This window comes from Centruroides vittatus, unplaced genomic scaffold, assembly GCF_030686945.1.
Source record: "Centruroides vittatus isolate TY-2023 unplaced genomic scaffold, ASM3068694v2 contig_1416, whole genome shotgun sequence".
NCBI lineage: Eukaryota > Metazoa > Arthropoda > Arachnida > Scorpiones > Buthidae > Centruroides > Centruroides vittatus.
The window spans coordinates 1,188,772-1,208,425 of NW_027120889.1; the positions used below are offsets into that span (position 1 = coordinate 1,188,772).

Sequence of the window (19,654 nt, forward strand, 5' to 3'; positions counted from 1 at the left end):
GTTTAGTGATCCGTTCTTAAATGCAATACCAATGTCCAAGAAATGTAATTCGTCACTACTAATCTGCTCCAAGTTCAGCTTTAGACCATGATCGTTGGAATTCATTGCATTTAAGAATTGGTGTATTCTTGTGTGGTTCTTCCATCTAATAAGCACATCGTCAACTTTTGTACAAGATTATGTCCTCATTGAAGTTGATAAGTGTGATGCGCTCCATTTTTCTTAAAACCAATTCACACAGCAAACCAGACATTGGGCTGCCCATCGGGACCCCTTTTAAGTGCTTATAGACTTTACCATCGAAAACGAAGAACGATTGAACGCGTACCAGATTTGCCATCATTTCTAGGTCCTTGCGGTATGCCACTACCGTCGGATGCAAGCTATATGACACTTCCATTAGTGCATCAAAACATGAGGATGGTTTGATTGATGGATACGTGCTCTCGAAGTCCATTACCGACCCAACTTCGTTATCCATTGACGCTAACTCTTGCAGATCCTTTACCACATTCATCGGGTTCTTTCTAACAAAATGGTGATCCCCAATCAACTCCGACAAATACGAAAGCATACACTTTTCCAGTTTATACGTGGGGCCTTTACACTTCTCTACTACAGGTCTAATTTCTTTGTTGGTTTTATGCGTTTTCGCGAAACCAAACAACCTGGGTACACCTGGGCTTGTGACGTGCGCTCCTTTCAGGAAAGGGAAGATTGATGTCAAGGGCGATTTCTCCAATTTTTATACTTTTCTGTCGATTTTTTCTACTATGTCGTGGTCTACCCTTTCGCATTCCGTTTTTCTTATGTATTTTTCTAGGGTGTCAACGTATCGTTGCTTTTTCATTACTACCAAATGTTTGCTTTTATCTGCTCTGGTAACTATTAAACTATTTTATTTATTAATTTCTAAGCCCGGATTATAAATACAAAATAAATCAGTAAAGAAAAATAGTCGAGTCGAAGTCTTTTCGGAGTTCGTTATTAAACCACGTGTCTCGGTTTAGGATGGAGCAGTGTAAGAAAATACCATAAAACACAAAGTAAGGGGGATTTTGGGTAGGGGGAAAACCTACGGGATTGTAATTATTTTAATAAAGTAAGCGAATTGAGAAAAATTAAATTAACAGCATTTAATAAAATTACTGTGATTTAAAAAAGTATAGGAATGGTTCATTTAAACTGCCCGCTTGAAACGACAAAAATTGCGTATTTTCGTCGTTTGGTACGACTTTCGTCGACGTCTTGCAGCAGCAGTCCATTTTTGTCTGCAAAATAACGTTCATTTTGTATGTAAAGAATTTTTGCGCCGGCGATTTTTTAGAACATTGAGTATAATTGAGCAAAAAAACGTACATTAAATTCTGTTTTCGAAACCGAATAACTGCTACGAAAACGCTGGAAGCGTTGCCAAAACACTTTGGTGACGACATTCTACCAAACACAAGAGTTTTCCAATGATGAAAGATGTCGGAGGAAAGAAGAGAACGCGTGGAAGACGAACCGGGCTCTGGTAGATCATCCACTTCAACTGATGAACATGTCGCTGGAGTCGGAGATTTGGTACTCGATGATCGTCGTTTAACGATTAGAAACATTATTGAACGTGTTCCAGTGTCGTTGGATCTTGTCGAGCAATTTTAAAAGATCGTTCGGGCTTGCGAGTCGCCCCGAAAAAGTTGAATTTTTTTAAAACGACAACGTGTTCCACTGGCCGCGCTTTCTCCAGGAGAACTTTTCTTAAAACTCATTACTTTCATTACTGGTGATGAAACGTGGATCTACCCTTTTAACACAGTGAATGGCAGTCGAAATGTGAAGCAAGATCGATAAGACCACGTCAGTCAGTCGAAAATCAAGGTCGTGTCGATTGTTTTCTTCAATTGTCGCGCATCGCGAACTTCTTCCGACTGGTCAAGTTGTCGACAAAGAATATTATATGGGCGTTTTGCGTCGTTTTGGGTAAAGCAATTCGTAGAAAACGACTAGATTTGTGGCGAGAAAACTCACGGATTTTGCACTACGATAATACACCTGCTCACAATGCTCTCGTTGTTGGTTAATTTTTAGCCAAAAATTCAACAAATACGGTTCCGCAAGTTCCGTATTCACCCGACACGACACCGTGTGACTTTTTCCTGTTTCCTTCATTGAAATTTCAGCTTTGTGTTCACCGTTTTGAGTCGATCGATGCCATAAAACAGAATTCGCTGCCAGTCCCGAAGGAGTTTCGAGTTTAAATTAAAGATTGCTTCGAGAATTGGAAAGAACGTTGGCATAAGTTTATTGCGGTGGGAGGGGATTACTTTGAAGGGGACGAAATAAATGTCGATGAATAAATTCAAATATTGCATTTTATTAAACCATTCTCGCTACTTTATGATCACAGAGATGTATTGATATTTTTACAGATAGACCGAGACTTAGCCTATTTTCTTGCAACATCAGTGCATAATCTGTGTTAAATGAAAACGCTATTTAAAATACCTTTTTATCCTCTTTATAAAATTCTTCTTCTTTTTTTTTTAATTTAACGATTGAAAAACTGTACTTTAAAGGAATCCGAACCTGGGAAATGATAATAGCCTACAACTTTCAAAGTAATTTTAAATATAAAATTAATTATACAACCACAAAATATTTATAAATGCGGAGGAGGAAGAGTAGAAGTGGATCTTCCGGAAGATTTGGAGAAAATTAGTAGAAATAAAACAGCAGTAGCCAATATAGGAAAAAGTAGATTTATATATTAAGTTTCGTTTAATAAAACATCTGAGAAAATGGAAGCTATTTGAGTCTTTTATATCAAAATAAAATTTATTAATTTCAGTACCAGTTCTTTCAATGCACAGGATTACTAAACGATTAGTGCTCGATTTCAAAATGTCGGAAAATAAACTCTTACGCGGTGCCGCTACTGTCCCGAGAACGAACATTATACATTATTTAACTTATAAAAAATTTGTGCCGCTACCTCAGACAATTGTTTTCAATTGTCTGAGATAATTCTTCGTCGAAAACAAAGAATAATTCGCACTCTTCGTAACGAAATTGGTAACACGTGGAGTGGCCGTATTGTTGCACAGATGGAAAACTAAGTCTAAACAAAATGTAATTAGTCCTGGCACTGAAAGCAACTAGTTTCTTTGTTTTTTTCTGAACGCTTCATACCGAAACCAGTTCTTTTACTGAACGGTCGGTACGTCAATTGATGCACTTAGTTATTTCAGAACTGCCATTCTAAAATACATCCAATGCTCGAGACGTTCTGTGAACAACGATCGGGAGCCAATCAATTTGTAATAATAAATTCAATTAAGAAATGTTAAACTATAAATTAATCTACAATTATCAATAGTAATTAAAAAAAGAGTAGACTTCCTTAATTAGCAGTTTGTGTTTCATTCGCTTATTCGATTTTAGTGCCAAGCATTATCCCCTTCTATGACAGAATATTTGTAAGAAAGCCGACTTTTAGGAGGGATCAATTTATCCGCGTCAGCATGAACCTAAGGGATGTTCGTATGTGGGTTATGGTGGAGGAGACGAATGATGACAAGTGTCTTACCTCGATGTTGAATTACCGATTTTTCTCTCGCTACCCGTATTTCTGATTGGTTCCACGTCCAAGGGCGTAGTCAGGATTTTTTCCAGGTGGGGACAAAAATAAGATAAAGTTGTTTATTAAAAAAATGGTTTTATTTGAATATTTGAAAACGTTAAATGTAATTACTGTAGTTGCAATGCTATTCGGACCTATCTAAGTCTTATTTCAGCACTAGCCTACGGGAGTTCTGGCTAAATCTTGTCAAAATTTCTTTCTCGAATTTAATTTTAGCTTCCAGAACCCTCTTTTAACACTTCGACTTTCAACAACTGCATTTACACGGTGTTTTCTCGTGATGACTGTGATTTTTTTTAAATGTGATTTGCATATTGAAGTAAGTCCACACTTTTTGACCGAAGAGCATTTACCACCGGTTGCAGGAGCACTGAATATTTTGCTACGAGACAAACACTAACAATGAATTCTGATTTGAAGAAGCGCAATGCATTTGAAAAGCAACTTTTTTCGTTGCATTGTTTCCGTCTATTCATAGTTTTTCAAGCTCCATAACGATTTGCACATAATGTTCCTCGAATGTGGCGATACTTTTATATTTTTGAGACCAACGGGTTTCACAGAGCATTGGTATATTCGGTATGCATTTTCGACGAAGAGCCGCTTCTCGGAAAAATCTAATTATTTCTTTTTATTGTGGAGACCGTATTTCGCATCGCTGCTATTTCGTTTAAGTCGTTTACAACTAAGTTCAGTTTGTGACTAGAGCAGTGAAAGTATAACGCTCTCGTATACTTTTCTCGAAGAATTTTCTGGACACCACCTTCATTTCCAATACTATTATAACCTATTGACCTATAATTTTCCGTTTGACTAGATGAGCCAGGGGGCGGCAAGCGCCCCACCCTGCCCCACCGTGGCTACGCCCCTGCCCACGTCCTATTTCTCTCTTCCCGATTGGTCTCTCCTTTATTTCCAGGTGAAAACCGAGTCAGTGTAAACGAGAACAGAGTAGAGTTTCATCTATTGTAATCGTGAATACCCATCCTACAGAATTTTCCATTTATATAATACAGTATAATAAATGCTATTATATTATATATAGCCTACATATTTTTTGTTGCAAACGAAAAATATTAAAATAAATAAACAATAAGTTTGTAAAATTGTACATAAAATTAGGGATCGTCCATTAATTGCAGCAGTTTTTGAGCCATTTTTAACTCCCACTCCTTGTTGTGTACAATGATATACTTTGACAAGTACTTTAAATGTGTGTACAATAGTTCACGGACTTCTAACGTTAAAGCTCTGTAAATATTTTCTAATTGATCGTTTATTCACATGACTATGCTTGAACGAATTCGTATTCGCTAATGCATCTAATAGACAATGCCTTCCTTGTACTCTATGTTTCATATTTCGCTTCGAAGGAGAATAAAGCAGTTGTAACGCCCTTACGTATGTTATTATAAACATCGATATAGCGCTCTCCGATATAGCCCCACCATAGTAAAGCGCCAACGAATACACCTGAAAGGATTTTCCTCATTAATATTAAATAAAGAATTCTTTCAGCATCTGTGAATTATTAAAATGTGCTAATTGTGTATTGTAAATGTCATCGTTAAGCCATGTGACTTTCAAGCTTTCAAACTCAAATTTGCGCAAAACTCGATTTAACGTCAGCTTCGGAGAAAACAAATGATGGCGTTAAATCGAGATTTGACTTCAATATAACGTAGGTCTATATTATCGTATTATTTATTACGTTTTGAATTTCCGTTGATAGAAAGAATTTTTATTTTGCAACCGAATGTAATCGCTTCTGTTTATACGTACAGTATGAGCTCACCTCATAAAAATCTACTTCCTGAGAAAGTTGTGCAAGTTTACGAGCATCCGGATTGTTGACATCACACTAAAAACGCATTATTTGGTACTTTAATATATTTGAAATCTTTATTTTTAACAAAAATAGGCTTTAGAAACTACAAAATGTTGCTTTGATCGGTGTATAAAGCGTAAATTTTCTCATTTTAACCATAAACATTACTCATATTTTATTCAAAGCGAAAGTATTAAAATATTACACAGTACTTGAATTAATTATAATAAATTAAATAATAATATGTTTTCGCTTTCCTCTGCCATTTATTTAATTCATAGTTTAACTTTCGATTTATCTGTAATTGAATTAAAAGCCAAATGTAAGTTAAAATTGCTGCAAATATTTTTAGACTGTATTCGGGTTATATGTAAGTTAAACAAGGACTATAAGACTATATTTTAGGGCCTCTTTAAAATTTACTACTATTTTCTAGAGGAAAAGGCCTCTTATTTGTTAAAGTTTAGGATCGTTTAGTGAAGGGTAAGGCCTCTTATTTGTTAAAGTTTAGGATGGTTTAGTGAAGGGAAAGGCCTCTCATTGGTTATACTTTAGTGCCTTTGGCCTTGTATAAAGGAAAAATGATACGGTCGCTGATCATTATCATGCATCAGAAAATCATGCTATACTCTAATGCAGTGGTTCCCAACCTTTTCTAGGATGCGGAACACTTTTGTGAGCAATTTTCTTTAGCGGAACACTTACTTAAGTTAATATGAAATACATAAGCTTGTCATCAGTTATTTTATTAGAATTGAGCATCTTAATTCAAAATCTCTACTCATATTATTAACGCAATTCTAAGACAGGAAAAAATATACCTAAATAACTTTAATGGGAAACCTGTGCCTGATGTTTTTTACATATTTCATTCAGTTTTTATCATTGCCTTTATCTTATTCGAAACAGTAGTACACTCCATAAGTACGAGTCGTACATATATATTTAAGTTTATGAAAATTTTATGATTTTAATTTTTTGATATTCGGCGGTTCGAATACGATTGTACACTTTCCGATTTGCGACTAAATCTGCGGAACACTTGGGCGATGCTTACGGAACACCAGTGTTCCGCAGAACACCGGTTGGGAACCACTGCTCTAATGTGTTACGAAAGTCAGGTTGAAAAGCATTGTTTTAAACATTACGTTGACATTAAATAATGATTTTCCTGTATTTTAAGGACGTGGTAACCTTAATTTCTCCGTATGAAAAACAAAATAAGTAAGCATTCGTAGCAATTTCTGATTTAGATACCTTGATATTATAAATTTAAAATACGTCAATTAATTAAAATATTAATTAATTAAAAATTAATTTCGATTTAAATATTATCAGAAAATATAAAAGATATGATTTTTTATGTGATTTTTTGCAGTAAATTTAAGAAAATAATGATTAAAAAAAACATTTAAAAAAAATAAATGAAAATTTCATTCCTCAGTGCACTTGTCATAAATTTTATCTGATTTTAAAAGGAAGAGGAAGAATTTTTGTTTAATTGTTTTAAAAACTCCTCGAATTTTCTAAAGGAAGTCAACAGAAAATTTTATATTTTATTTAACTGCTAAAATATGAGCGCATCCCACGAAAATTAAACATATAATTATTTAAATAACCTGGTAAAACTTATATTTTATCTTTAAATTGCGGTTTTTAAATAAAACTGAATCTAAAATCTTGAAATATAAAAGTAATTTTTATATTATTAATTATTATAACAAGGCAAAAATTTATTTTGTGGAGTAGGGCTGAGTTTTCAGAGAAATATTGTCTGATTCTATTCGATCCCCACTCCCCATTGACTTATAATTTACAAAATTTAACACAGTTAATGCCCCATACATAGAAATAATCGTGCAAAGCTTCAAAACTTTTGAGTCATTCAGTCTTGAGATATAATACAACATACACACGTACCTACATACATGCACGCACATACGCACGATTTTGTAAGGTTTATTATATTGCTGGAGACGTAAGGAATGTGTGATATTGATTAATGTTAAGTTCCAGCTTTGTTTCATTGCTTAAATTAATAATTAATTTCTTATCAATTTTTTCCTATCTGATAACTTTTGAATTTGTTTATGGAGTATCCTTTACTGACCTTGACTTTTGTACTTGAGTGGCTTTTCGTAGACGTGTATAAATAAGAAATTTCGATAAATTAATTTTATTTCCTTTTAAAATAAACAGTGCCTTCTGGAAACTGGAAAGATCTGCTAAAGGAAACACACTATTCGGGTTACACACGTGAAGAAAACCCAGAAAACACCACGTAGTCACACGTGACTTAGTGTAAGAAATGGTTAATTTCTCGCTGTATAATATTTCAAATCAATTTAAAAAATAATAATAATAAATTTTCCTTATCTTCGAATTTTTAGATGATGATAAGAATTTTTTCAGATAATTTTTTTTAACTGAACGAGTCATAAGAATACTCCTCCTAATGTAAATACAAAAGTATTGATGTGATAAAATAAAAATTAATATTCCAGTACAAAATCCATATTTTATAAATCAAGAAAGATAAAGTAATCTTTATAAATCAACGATTCTTATAAAATACTTGTTTTCCTCGCTGGTGTTTTGTAAATTAATCAACTTACATTACAAAATCTTATTATACCTTTTAAATTTTAATTATTTATGGCTGAAGGCTGTGGTGAGGGATAAGAACCGACTTATTCTAGTCATTTTACCCATAAAAATGTGTATAATCGAATCAAACTCGAACCCGGTCCCCCGAAGCGGCAGACTGCTGTATTTATCCACGGCCATCCAGCCGTTATGTAATATTATATTAACGTTTTTCTTATAATAAAGCAGTCAACTAACGGGAAGACCTACAATAATTTGACTGATTTTCATTCTGTTTACAAACTTAAACTTCTATCAATTCATGCAAGGGCTCCGGTAATATACTGTATTTCTATCAGTAAAAGAACGGCGAAGCGAAGTTTTAATGGCGATGTTTTGGGTTCGGCACAAAGCTGTAGTGTTTGTTTATCTTAATCGTAAGTGTTCACGCGGAATATAAGAGAAAATGAAGATCGTGGACCTACAGGAGTAATTAAAAGTACCGACAGTTTCAATTTAACGAGACGGTACACGAAAAACCCTATATACCAGGCATGGGCAAATGCGGCTCCGGGAGCCGCATGCGGCTCTTTTTGAGTTACATGCGGCTCTTGCTGAAAGTGTTAATTTCTGTTTTTTTTTTTTTTATTAATTTTTTCACAATTTTATTTTTATAATTTTGTGAAAATATATTTATTAAAAATATTCAATATTTGTTATATATTATATTTATATTATATAATAAAATTGCGCGCCTTACCATACAATCCGCCACGACAGTACAGAACTGCGGCTCCCATGCATTTTGCAAAACCTATATTTCGGCTCCCACTGAACTCTTGCTTGCCCACCTCTGCTATATACCGTGCCTTATACGTGTAGAAAGCTTCGAATTAACGCAATTCGGTTTAGCGAAGTTTTATTAAACATAAACGACATTAAAACCATGTAATCTCTTAAACTTACACAGAGGTACCTATTTATTATGGCATTTAAGCTAATATATGATTAAAGCCAACCAAATAAGGCTACCGAAGTCTACATAATCACAATTCTTCCAGAAAATCCCCTAAAAAAGTAGGCAAAAACATAGAACTTTCGGAATATTTTTCGCTTAAAGATGGCGACCGACAATAGAAGAATCGGACAAGTCGTTGGTTTCGAACGTTCGACGTTCCGACGAATACGTCACGCGTTAAGTCAAACATTAATCGATTCGAAATTTTTCACTTAGAGTTAAAATAATCCCGTTTTTCTAATAAATGAAATTATGAAAAGCTGAAATTTCTTGGCATTCTTTACTTTTTTTTCAATCCTAATACAGCAATTGTTACGATTATCTTTAAATCGTCAGATTGGTTCGGGAGATATGGTTCGGTGAGATATGTCCGATTTTCCTGAAAATTTCTATAAACGTTTCCCCAATACACAAACCTTAATGGTCACATTTTCACCAATTGAAATACTTTTCCTCTGTTATAAAGTGCGATCGTAAAGTCCCTCCGCAGTAGGTCACGCCCATGTGGCTCCACCGAGTAGTGACGTCATAACTTACTTTAATTCTTTCGACACACGGTCTGCCTGTGACGTCATTACTTCGTTCCTGGAAGCTCCTCCCGTTTCCCGCCAGTGTCGAGAGATTTTACGATCGCACTGCATAACAACTGGCTAAAATAAAAGATGTCAAGTACTTTCATTTATTCTAAAGTAATGTTATCTTATACTTTGGAAAGTTCAAACAGAAATTTGTATCACACACCTAAACAGCACTCATATCAAAATACTGGATATGATACTGTGTTAACTTATAGGATGTTTACTTATCTAACTTGATTTATGGGATTCAGCTGTTGTACGTCTACATCACAGCTCTTGTTTTATCATCTACAGCAAACTTTTTATTTATATAAACTGATATTATCTTACAATTAAAAATATACCAATTACTTTTAAAAATTCAAACATTTTCTTAATTTGTTTTTATAAATTTAATAAAATTTTCATCATTTTCCTATCTGAATAATAATTAATTTCGACATTTTCTACTGTTAATTCTGTATGAGAAATTGATTTTAATATTTAAAAATTTACTACGTTAATAATTAATTATTTTGGACTAACGCAAAACAATATATAAGGGACCGTCCATAAATTACGTAAGGGCGATTTTGGCCATTCTAGATCCCCACCCACCCCTGTGTAAGAAATCGTAATATTTTCTTTGATCCTCCCCTCTCCTTCCCCTTCCCTATCTTCCCTATATTCAGGCATAATTTTATAGAAATTTTAATAAAAATAAATTTTTTTAATGAAACACTGAAAACCTTAGGTCCGAAATATATAATTATTAATTAGTTAATTTATATGTACTATTATTTATAAAAGACTATGTGAACAAATTTAAAAATACAAAAGTTTAATAAATTCGAACGAACAATTTATTCTAAAAACTTTATTTTAACAATTTTTTTTTATTATCATCATTAATCAACGTCATAATATTCATAAAATGACGCAAAAAACTTCGATACATCGACACACGTGTAAACAGAAACTTCATACAAAATAAAACAAGAGAGACTAGAAACCACATTCTCTTGCCATATTGGTTACATCTTGGCTAAGGCCAAGAAAATAAACTACATGCTAATAAAATGTGCTAGGTGCACCGGAGGACTAAATCATAAAGCTTATAAAACTCTATATAATGGGGCAATACAACCAATGCTACTTTACGCAACCTCTAGCTGGAATCACGTAACTAGTAAAAATTCAGTAGCAAGTAAATTACTCTCTCTCCAAAGACAGTTTGCCATCAGAATTTCAAAATGCTGCAGAACTGTTTCTACTAATGCCTTTCTGATTCTAACAGAGCTCCTTCCTTTGCCGCTATGTATTGTAGAAAAGGTTCTAAACTACTACATTAGAACTACAAATATCAAAGCTCAACGACGGTCTCTACTCCTATCTACGGCTGTTCAAATGCTACCATATTGCAATTACCCTATCTCTGATCATCACCCTGTAAACAATTTGGTACATTTGGTGTCATCTGCTTCCTCCATGGATAACCATGCAGACATTAATATCTACACAGATGGGTCCAAAAGCCCCTTCGTGTCTGCTCAAGTATCTGTATCTTCCCCCCAAACTGACATATTTTGCCCAAAATATGTTAGAAGGTACAGATACCCCCACATATCAAGCTGAAGAAGATGCTGTCTACCAAGCTGTTCAGCTGGCCACTTCACTACCAAACAAAACTCTGTCTATCAACATTTACAGTGATTCTTAGTCCGTCCTAAAAGCTCTACTAAATCCCAATTGCAATAGCAATAAAATCACATATATCCAGTACCATATTAAAAATCTTGTAAATAGGATAACTTTTATGTTTGTTCGTGGCCGTACTGTCATACTAGGAAATGAAAAAGCTGACTTTGAGGTTAAGTCAGCTGCAAAGGACGCTGACTTGGACTACACTCACATCCTTTCTCAGGCAGCAGCCTTAAAAATTATATTTATGACAACGCTATGCAAAAGTGGAATCAACAATAGTTGAGCAGTAAAACTGGTAGAAGACTTTATTTTCGTAGTGTTGAATGCAGGTTCTCATCATCACTTAGAGATTTAACGTTCGCCACTGCTCAACTACTTACTGAGCATGTATAACCGGGCAGAAACTGCCTCTTGCTTTTGCTCTACAGAAAACCTAGACACCGTCGACCATATGATCTATCATTGTCCATTTTAGATCAAGATAGACTTGTGAGGTGAGGCGATTTGGGTGAGAAAATTTTGTCGCGACTCGTGACAGTCGAGCGGTCAAAATAATCGGGTGGGCGTAGTCAGACTCACCGAGACAGGTTTACCATTTAAAAACCGTTTAATAAAAATATAAAGATCCTTACAAATCTTTCTTGTAAGAAGAGATTCACAATCCGAATCGCGGGGAATAAAGTTCAATAAAGTTCGAGAATTCCGTGTCTTCGTTGCTAGCAGTTCGATGTTTCGGTGAACAATCCGTATGCCCCGAGGCGTAGAACACGGCTCGATGTCGATCCCTGGATGAACCGACGAATCTGGAGATTGCTAGGAAACACCACAGTTGACAATGCTTCCACAAAGCCCGAAAGGTCCGTATCCCAAATATTTCGGGAGCACACACGGCCAAGAGAGGGAAACTACGCTTCAAGAACCAAAAACGTCCTTGAAACAACGGTTTTATACCGTTTTTACCTAAAGTCGTCACTCCATTGGTCTCTCATTGTCACCTGGTGACAATTCGAAACCATATGGAGGGCGCGGAAGAGGTCAACGTCGTGACTGAATATGATTCCTCTTCAGTCGCGTTTTCCTCGACTTTATTCCTTCCCATTGTTTAGAATAATATACACAAAAAATCTATTGTTCGATTGAGACATCTAATCTCTCCTATTCGCGTCTGAAAAGGAGCTCTTTAAATTCTCGATTGATATCCCCCTTTCGGACCTCCCAGTCGACCCCCGTTCGGATCCTCACAGACTTCTTCTGAAATTAGAAATCTTTAAGCTTGGTTTCAGGTGGTCATATCCACTCGATAAGCTTGTTCTGAAGCCACTGTTTGATGCTTTTTACAATTATGTTTAAAAAAATGGAAGATAAGACTATTTATAATTTCTAATTTTCTAGTTTTACTTTTTAGTTTTTACTAAAATCCGAATACTAATTTTATGTTTACTTTGTATCATGTATTTTGGTTTATGCATTCTTAGTGTTATACACTCATAGGAATGGTGCAATTATTCAAATAAAAAAAAAACAAAAAAAAAAAAAAAACGAGAGAGAAACAACTACACGGCCTTTCTTCCATGATAAAAAATGTGTAGAGAGTGAGTCTGCTAGCGTTATTACTCTATCACGTCACACCTGATGGCATTAGTACAATGAAGGTTCTTAATAGAAACCGCCAAATTCAAAACGCCACCACTCAACGAGATCAAAAAATAAGAATATTACGTAAGACGATATCTATTACCCTCCTACCCGAGTAAGAAATCCTTGACCCCCACCCACCCCAAAATATCTTACGTAATTTATGGACGGTCCCTAAATAGTAAAAGGAGTATAAATGTGAAACGTATAAAAGTATAAACATACTCCAGCGTGTGTTAATTATTTTCATTTTTGTTTTCTAAAATAAAAACCCTTCTTTGTAAAAATTATTTTTGAATTCATGTAATGAAGAAAACAGACAGTATCAAATGAAATATTGTTAAATGACACCATACATCCTTACTAGCTGTATCGAATAGCATCATTCATCGTTTCTTCGTCTGAATTATGTGAAATCAGGAAAGTATAATAATTATAGGTCTTTATCTTATCTTACTCTTATTCCGGAATAATTATTACGCAAACAAAACAGCAATTTTCACTTTATGATTTAAAAAATATGTTGATATTGCCACTAATGTCGTGTGTAATATAACACAGACCTACAGATGATCCAAACACTTTCATTACATTGCTAAACACGTTGTATTCATGCTATTCTAACGTTCATGTTTGCGAATATTTCAAATAATCTAATCAAGTAATTTTTTCTATTTTTATTATTAATTATGAGTAATCGTGTAGACTGTGGTGTAATGATTGCTGATATCTCAGAAATTGATGGTCGACCGGATGGCCAAGCGGTTAAGTTAATGGCCTATCGCTTTGGGTATCCGGGATCCGGGTATTTTAAAGTTTGAACAAGCAAACTTTAATTTTTTGCGTTAATGGGAAGGGCTTAAGCTCTTGTAGCCAGGGCCATATTTAGACATTTATTATTGTAGCCTTGTAACTAACTTGGATTCGCCCTGAGTACAAATAGTTAATACAATAGGGACCAGGTAGTGAGGGATGGGCCAGACACATCCGAGACTAACCTCCCATAAGAATATTCCCAGGATACTGCCCGCCCGGATTCTGATCCCGGATCACTCAGAGGTTGCTGACACCTTGGAAAATCAAAAAATCCCAGAAATTTTCATGGGTTGTCTGTCTTGGATTGTGTCGGGCTCAATTCTCAACATCTGGTCTCTCCCATTGTGGGTCTCGCTGAATTTACGATGAGCATGTAAACTGTCTTCTCAATGCGTCATGCGTCATGGCAAATGAGTTAAAAGAAATAGATATAAATGGAACATTGTATTCCGCTACGCCAGATCATTACCTACCAACGCTTTTACCAACCTTTTCGATGATTACATTCTACACAATGTTTTCATAAATTATAATTTTATTCAGTTTTGAGGATTCACATTAAGAGTTCTCAAGCATATCTCTATTGAATAAATTATTATTTGAATTTTATTTTAAAATGTTTAAAAAGATAAATTCTATATTTTAGTACAATTTTTATTTCTAGGAACATCCGTTTTAATTGTATTTTATAATCTATAAAATTACTATGAAATAAAATATGATTTTGACCAGGAACTTGTGCACCATATTCTCATTTTACTAGAACCGATGTGCTCGATTGGTCTACAATGAAAGGATCTTCAAACATTACATTTGAGGTATCTTTAAACCTGTTTCAAATATGCGGAGTCCGTTAGTTTGTGCCTTGTGGTCAACTTCCTATGATTAGTTTAAAACAATCGAATTATTTTCATCGGGTCTGTTCTATCATAACTACTGTATTGGAATATTCGTAATCTTGTGGATATTCATCAATATAATGTATTGAATTCGAATTCATCAATATTTAACGAATACAGGTGAGATTGATTTTATTGTCGGATGTAAAGACTTTTCCTTAGATTTGTTTTTCTTTTACTCTGTGGGCACTAATACAACGGTTTTGGCTAGACTCACAATGAAGCGATAGGTGGTGAGGGACGGGGTCATTTATATCCAGGAAACTACTCACAAAAAATTCCTGGGGGTTTTCCACCCGTCCTATTGGATTCGTTCCCGGGTCCTAGAGAAGTAAGCTGATACCTTCAGCGTGCGGCTATTGAGGCAACTAAGACGTTACCTTGCTGATCTGATAGATCTAGCTTTCAGAATGGGTTGAGTCGTCAGAAAGTTTTAAGAACAGCCTAGAAATCCGCAAAGACCAAACACAGAGATAACAAAATTAATACAATAATCAAACGTCGACTACTGTTTCCAAAATTATAACAGACCAATATGGTTGTTAATCCCGCTGTTGATGCTCATTGCTAAGCCTTGATGAATCTGTTATAAAGACAGATGTGAAAAGTTAGATAAAAATTATATTTAACAAAATATCATACTATAAAAGATGTTACGTAATTCAAACTGTCTTTGAAATATTGTTTTTTTTTTATAATTAAATACCGTCTGTAACGTTATATTGTATTATAAAACAAAATGACTTTATTTAAATAAATAAAAATAGAACCTTAATAACAATCTTTTATTTCAATAAAATGTGGCCAAATGGCCAAGCTGTTAAGATTACATCTTGTAGCTTTGCAAGATCCAGGATCGAATCCCGATGAGTCGGAAAATCATAAGAATTTTTTGGGATATGAACCGTCCGGATATGTCGGGCCCCATTTCTCACTATCCGACCGCCCCATTGTGGGCCTGGCCGAACCCATAATGGGCTTGCTATAAGATACCTTGTTAGTACTCACACGACGGAAAGAGTTAAAGAAAAAAATAAATAAAATATAGGTAATTTATTTTGATTAATCACTTTTTAAAAATGAAAATTAAAATGCATAATAATCAGTACCATTTTAATTTAATTTAGTTTTTTTTTTTTTAAATTCCAATATTAAAAAGTTCAAACAGCTTCGATTGCGTATATAGATTAAAAAGGTTGGCAACACTTAACCGACGAGAGTGACTTTAACGTCGCCCAGCAGTAATTTCTTAAACTACCGATGTAGAGATGTTAGTTTCGTTCAGTTTTTTAGTTTATGTCGTTTTGTACATAGAAGGAATTATTTGCTAATTTATAACGAAAGAACAACGATATGGGTCTTCAGCCTTTAGAATTTACAGAATGTCTGACGGACAGTCCTTACTTCCGCGAAAAACTTCACGCCCACGAAAAGGAGCTGGACAAGACAAGTCAGGCGATCAAAGGTCTTATCCGAGAGGTGAAGGAACTTCTCGGTGCTGCCAAAAGTGAGTTAGCCTTTTATTAACCGGTATACAAAATGCGTTTATTGTATCGTAATGGCCATCAAACGGGCAACAATTTCGAGTAATCGTGTTGTTTATTATTTATTGGAGCGCGGGCGACTTCGCGGGAAATGCGTTATCACCCATTCCTCGTGTTCGCTGCTCGCATCCGACGGTCGTTTAACAGGATATTTGAATTGCAAAATGTCATATCCGGTAGAAATGTCGAGCTGTGAAATTTCCATACATGAATGCATAAATAAATACTCTGCATCAAGAAATTACTGATACGAAATGCTAGTCTGTACCTTTAATTCACGATGCCGTCGTAAAAATAACCAGCTTCGTTGTTATTGATGTGTCCGTCGATGGCCAAGCGGATAAAACGCCGGTCGTCGGTCCGGGGTTCGCACCCAGCCGACGGGGAGTTTTCCAGGTTTTCTTCACGCTAGTAATACCTAAACGGGGACCAGATTGCACAAATGTCCTGTTACTGTAACCAATAAACCAAACCAAACCCCATAATCATTGATTCTTCATACTGACCATATTAATTGGGTATCCATTTAGGTTCTCGTATTGTATTGATAAGTAATTTAATAAATAAGTTTTATTGGTAAAATAGTGCATCATTATAAGTGTCTACATCTGTACTTATTGGAGAACAGCTACAGAAATAGGAAGTTAAATGGATGAGTCTGGTTGCTATTAAGAATCAATAATAATCTAATTGGCCACCCAAGGAAAATATGGTTAATGTTACCTATGGTAGCGAACGTGGCGGCTCGTCTTTGAAACAGTGGGGACACACGTTCTAACCTGACCTAACCAATCTTAATAAATTACCCCCTATTCTAATAATTTGGTTGGCAATAATTATGGTAATTTATTAGAATTGGTTAGGTTAGAACTTGCATTCTCACTGTTTCAGAGACGAGCCGCCGTGTTCACTACCATAGGTAACATTAACTGAAAATATTAATAATTCTGTTTTTCATGAATTTTAACATGCTTCGTAGCAGAGAAACCAATGTAAATACTTTTGTATAAAAAAATCTGTATAAATAAATTGGTGCATTTGCATTTGGTAGAATACATATTGATAAAAATATGATTTACTGTGGTAAACTCCACAGTAAGATTACAATGCAACTGTTTATACATATTAGTCTTTTCAAAAACTCTCACCTGTATATATACTACAAGTTATTTTGATGGTACAAAATTTTATATATATTAAATATTTTACATAGTATGTTCTCAAATAATAATTATAATTTAGTCAAACAAGTAGTTTATTTATACATGTTTTAATAATTGCAATCTGTTTTTATTTTTAATCTTGAAGGATAAATGAATAGCAATTAGATAAGTGAAGCAAATTAATAGATTATTGTAAATTGTTTAGTTTTTAAATATATTGTAAAAATAATTAAATATTTTTATGTTTAATAATATTTTCCACAAATTAATTTTATGGAAAAGTCATTTCAATTATTTGTACATTATGCATATATAAAACATGACCTAGTTTCAGTATACAGGACATATTCTTTGGAAGCTAGCAGACTACAATCAGACAAGCTACTTTAACATAGGAAAATAACAAAAATTTGTTTCATGGACTTAGTATGAATAATAAATTTTAAAAGATGAAAAACGGTTAATAAATTGTCAGATACGATCCATAGAAATAATGCTGTTTCACAATTATCTAGCAAAGTTTATTCATTTTAATTAATTGATTTACATTGTAAATGAATAACAATTTTACGATAATAGTTCTACGAAACTATTAATTTAAATTTAATTTTATTTCAATATAATTATTTTACATAATGGAATTTGCTAATAAAATATACTTTAATAACTAAGAAAATAAATTTAATGATGATAAAAATTTTAATTATATGTCATTTGAATTTAAATGCCAGCATAAATGGTTTGATGCATTTTTAAAATAAATAAATTATAAATATTTTAACAAATTCTATTCTACTGATAAAGTAATGAATGGATTTATAATTGTATAAACTCGGTTAATAATTATTACTACAGTGTTTACAATATACTGGATTCTTGTTAGTGTTAGCTTCTGTGGAACAGCCTTTTAAGGGTTGAAATACTGAAAAATATTGAAATTTTAAGTATAAGCAAATTCAGTTGTTTCTTTATTTTGTTAAAATATTCTGAAAGCAATAATAATTCTGTCAGGTATGTGGAAGGTCACTGATGTTAACTGATAGTACTTAGTATACTATATATATATATACTTTTCACTAGAGAAAAAGTTGACATAACCACTAATTAGGTTCTCCTTAAACAGAGTTAAATGTACACTAAATATAGAGTTCCTCTCAGGACATCAAAAACTGGTGACACTAACTGATAATTGATGCTAAATGGGCTGATGCTTATATATATATAAAGTGCATACACTGTGTACATAAACAAATATATAACAACCCATTTGAAAGTAATTTTTGACAAAAAAATTAGTTGTCATACTTAAAAATTGAAATGATTTAACTACTTAGCCTACTTTATTGATCTAGTTAATTGATAATAAGAGTAATAATAAAAGAAAATCCATATACAGTTAGTATAGATTTAACTTCATCTCAAAAAAATATCAAAAAATGTATAGGAAAAGTCCAAATAGAATAACTTTTCAGAATGTTAACAAATTAAAAATAAACTACAGAAATATGTATAGAAAAATAAATATCTGTATAATATCTAATAGATGTGCATTGAATGTTCTATTAATATAGCTCATTATTATTCAAGAAATGAATATTGCATGATAAATTCAAAATATGTGCTAAGAGAAATCCGTAATTTGATTGATATAAAGCAGACTTCCTGGAAAAAAAGGAAATGTAGAAAATTGTTTTCTTAATGCAATTCCTTTTTTTTAATGAAGCTATATTAGGATAAATATTTTAACAGAAATGTATGATGAATAATAATGATCAAACCGAAAGATTTTGTTCTAGGCCTACAGTTTAATATCATCTGTAATTGTTGATTACAATTTAATTATGTACTAACATATAATGAAAATAATACCTGTATATTATCACTACAATGAAGTTTGCTGGTTGAATTGTTCTGAAATTAATAAAGATTTTAATTATATACTTTTTAAATGTCAAAATCAGAATTTTTATGTTAAATTGGCAATCGAAGCATTTAAAATAATGAGCTGAATTTGTATTATTTAATGTACGAACTTTTCATTGTATGTTTGTAAATTATTTGATGTATAATAATTAATGATAAAGTAAATTTGAATTATAGTATGTTAATATTTACTTAGTAATAAATACTATTAAATAATAATCCTGTTAACTATTAATAAAAGTATCATGTAAATAAAAATAACTACTAACTTATATAATAAGATATTAGTTAAATTTTTAAATTAATCTTGTGTTCAAATTACAATGACTGAACTTGTAATACGAGTCGATTGAAAA

General features: G+C 33.3%; 1 protein-coding gene and 1 long non-coding RNA gene across 2 annotated transcripts in view; both read left to right on the forward strand.

Annotated features, from left to right (window-relative positions):
• LOC136968212 (uncharacterized) overlaps nucleotides 1-19,654 on the forward strand; it is a 208,931-nt gene that overhangs the window by 17,652 nt on the left and 171,625 nt on the right. The window lies entirely within an intron of this gene.
• Nucleotides 15,855-19,654, forward strand: part of LOC136968208 (rho GTPase-activating protein 26-like) — a 60,537-nt gene continuing 56,737 nt past the window's right edge. The window contains 1 exon segment of the mRNA XM_067262190.1: nucleotides 15,855-16,175. Coding sequence (XP_067118291.1) covers nucleotides 16,022-16,175 — 154 coding nt within the window. The 5' untranslated portion in view covers nucleotides 15,855-16,021.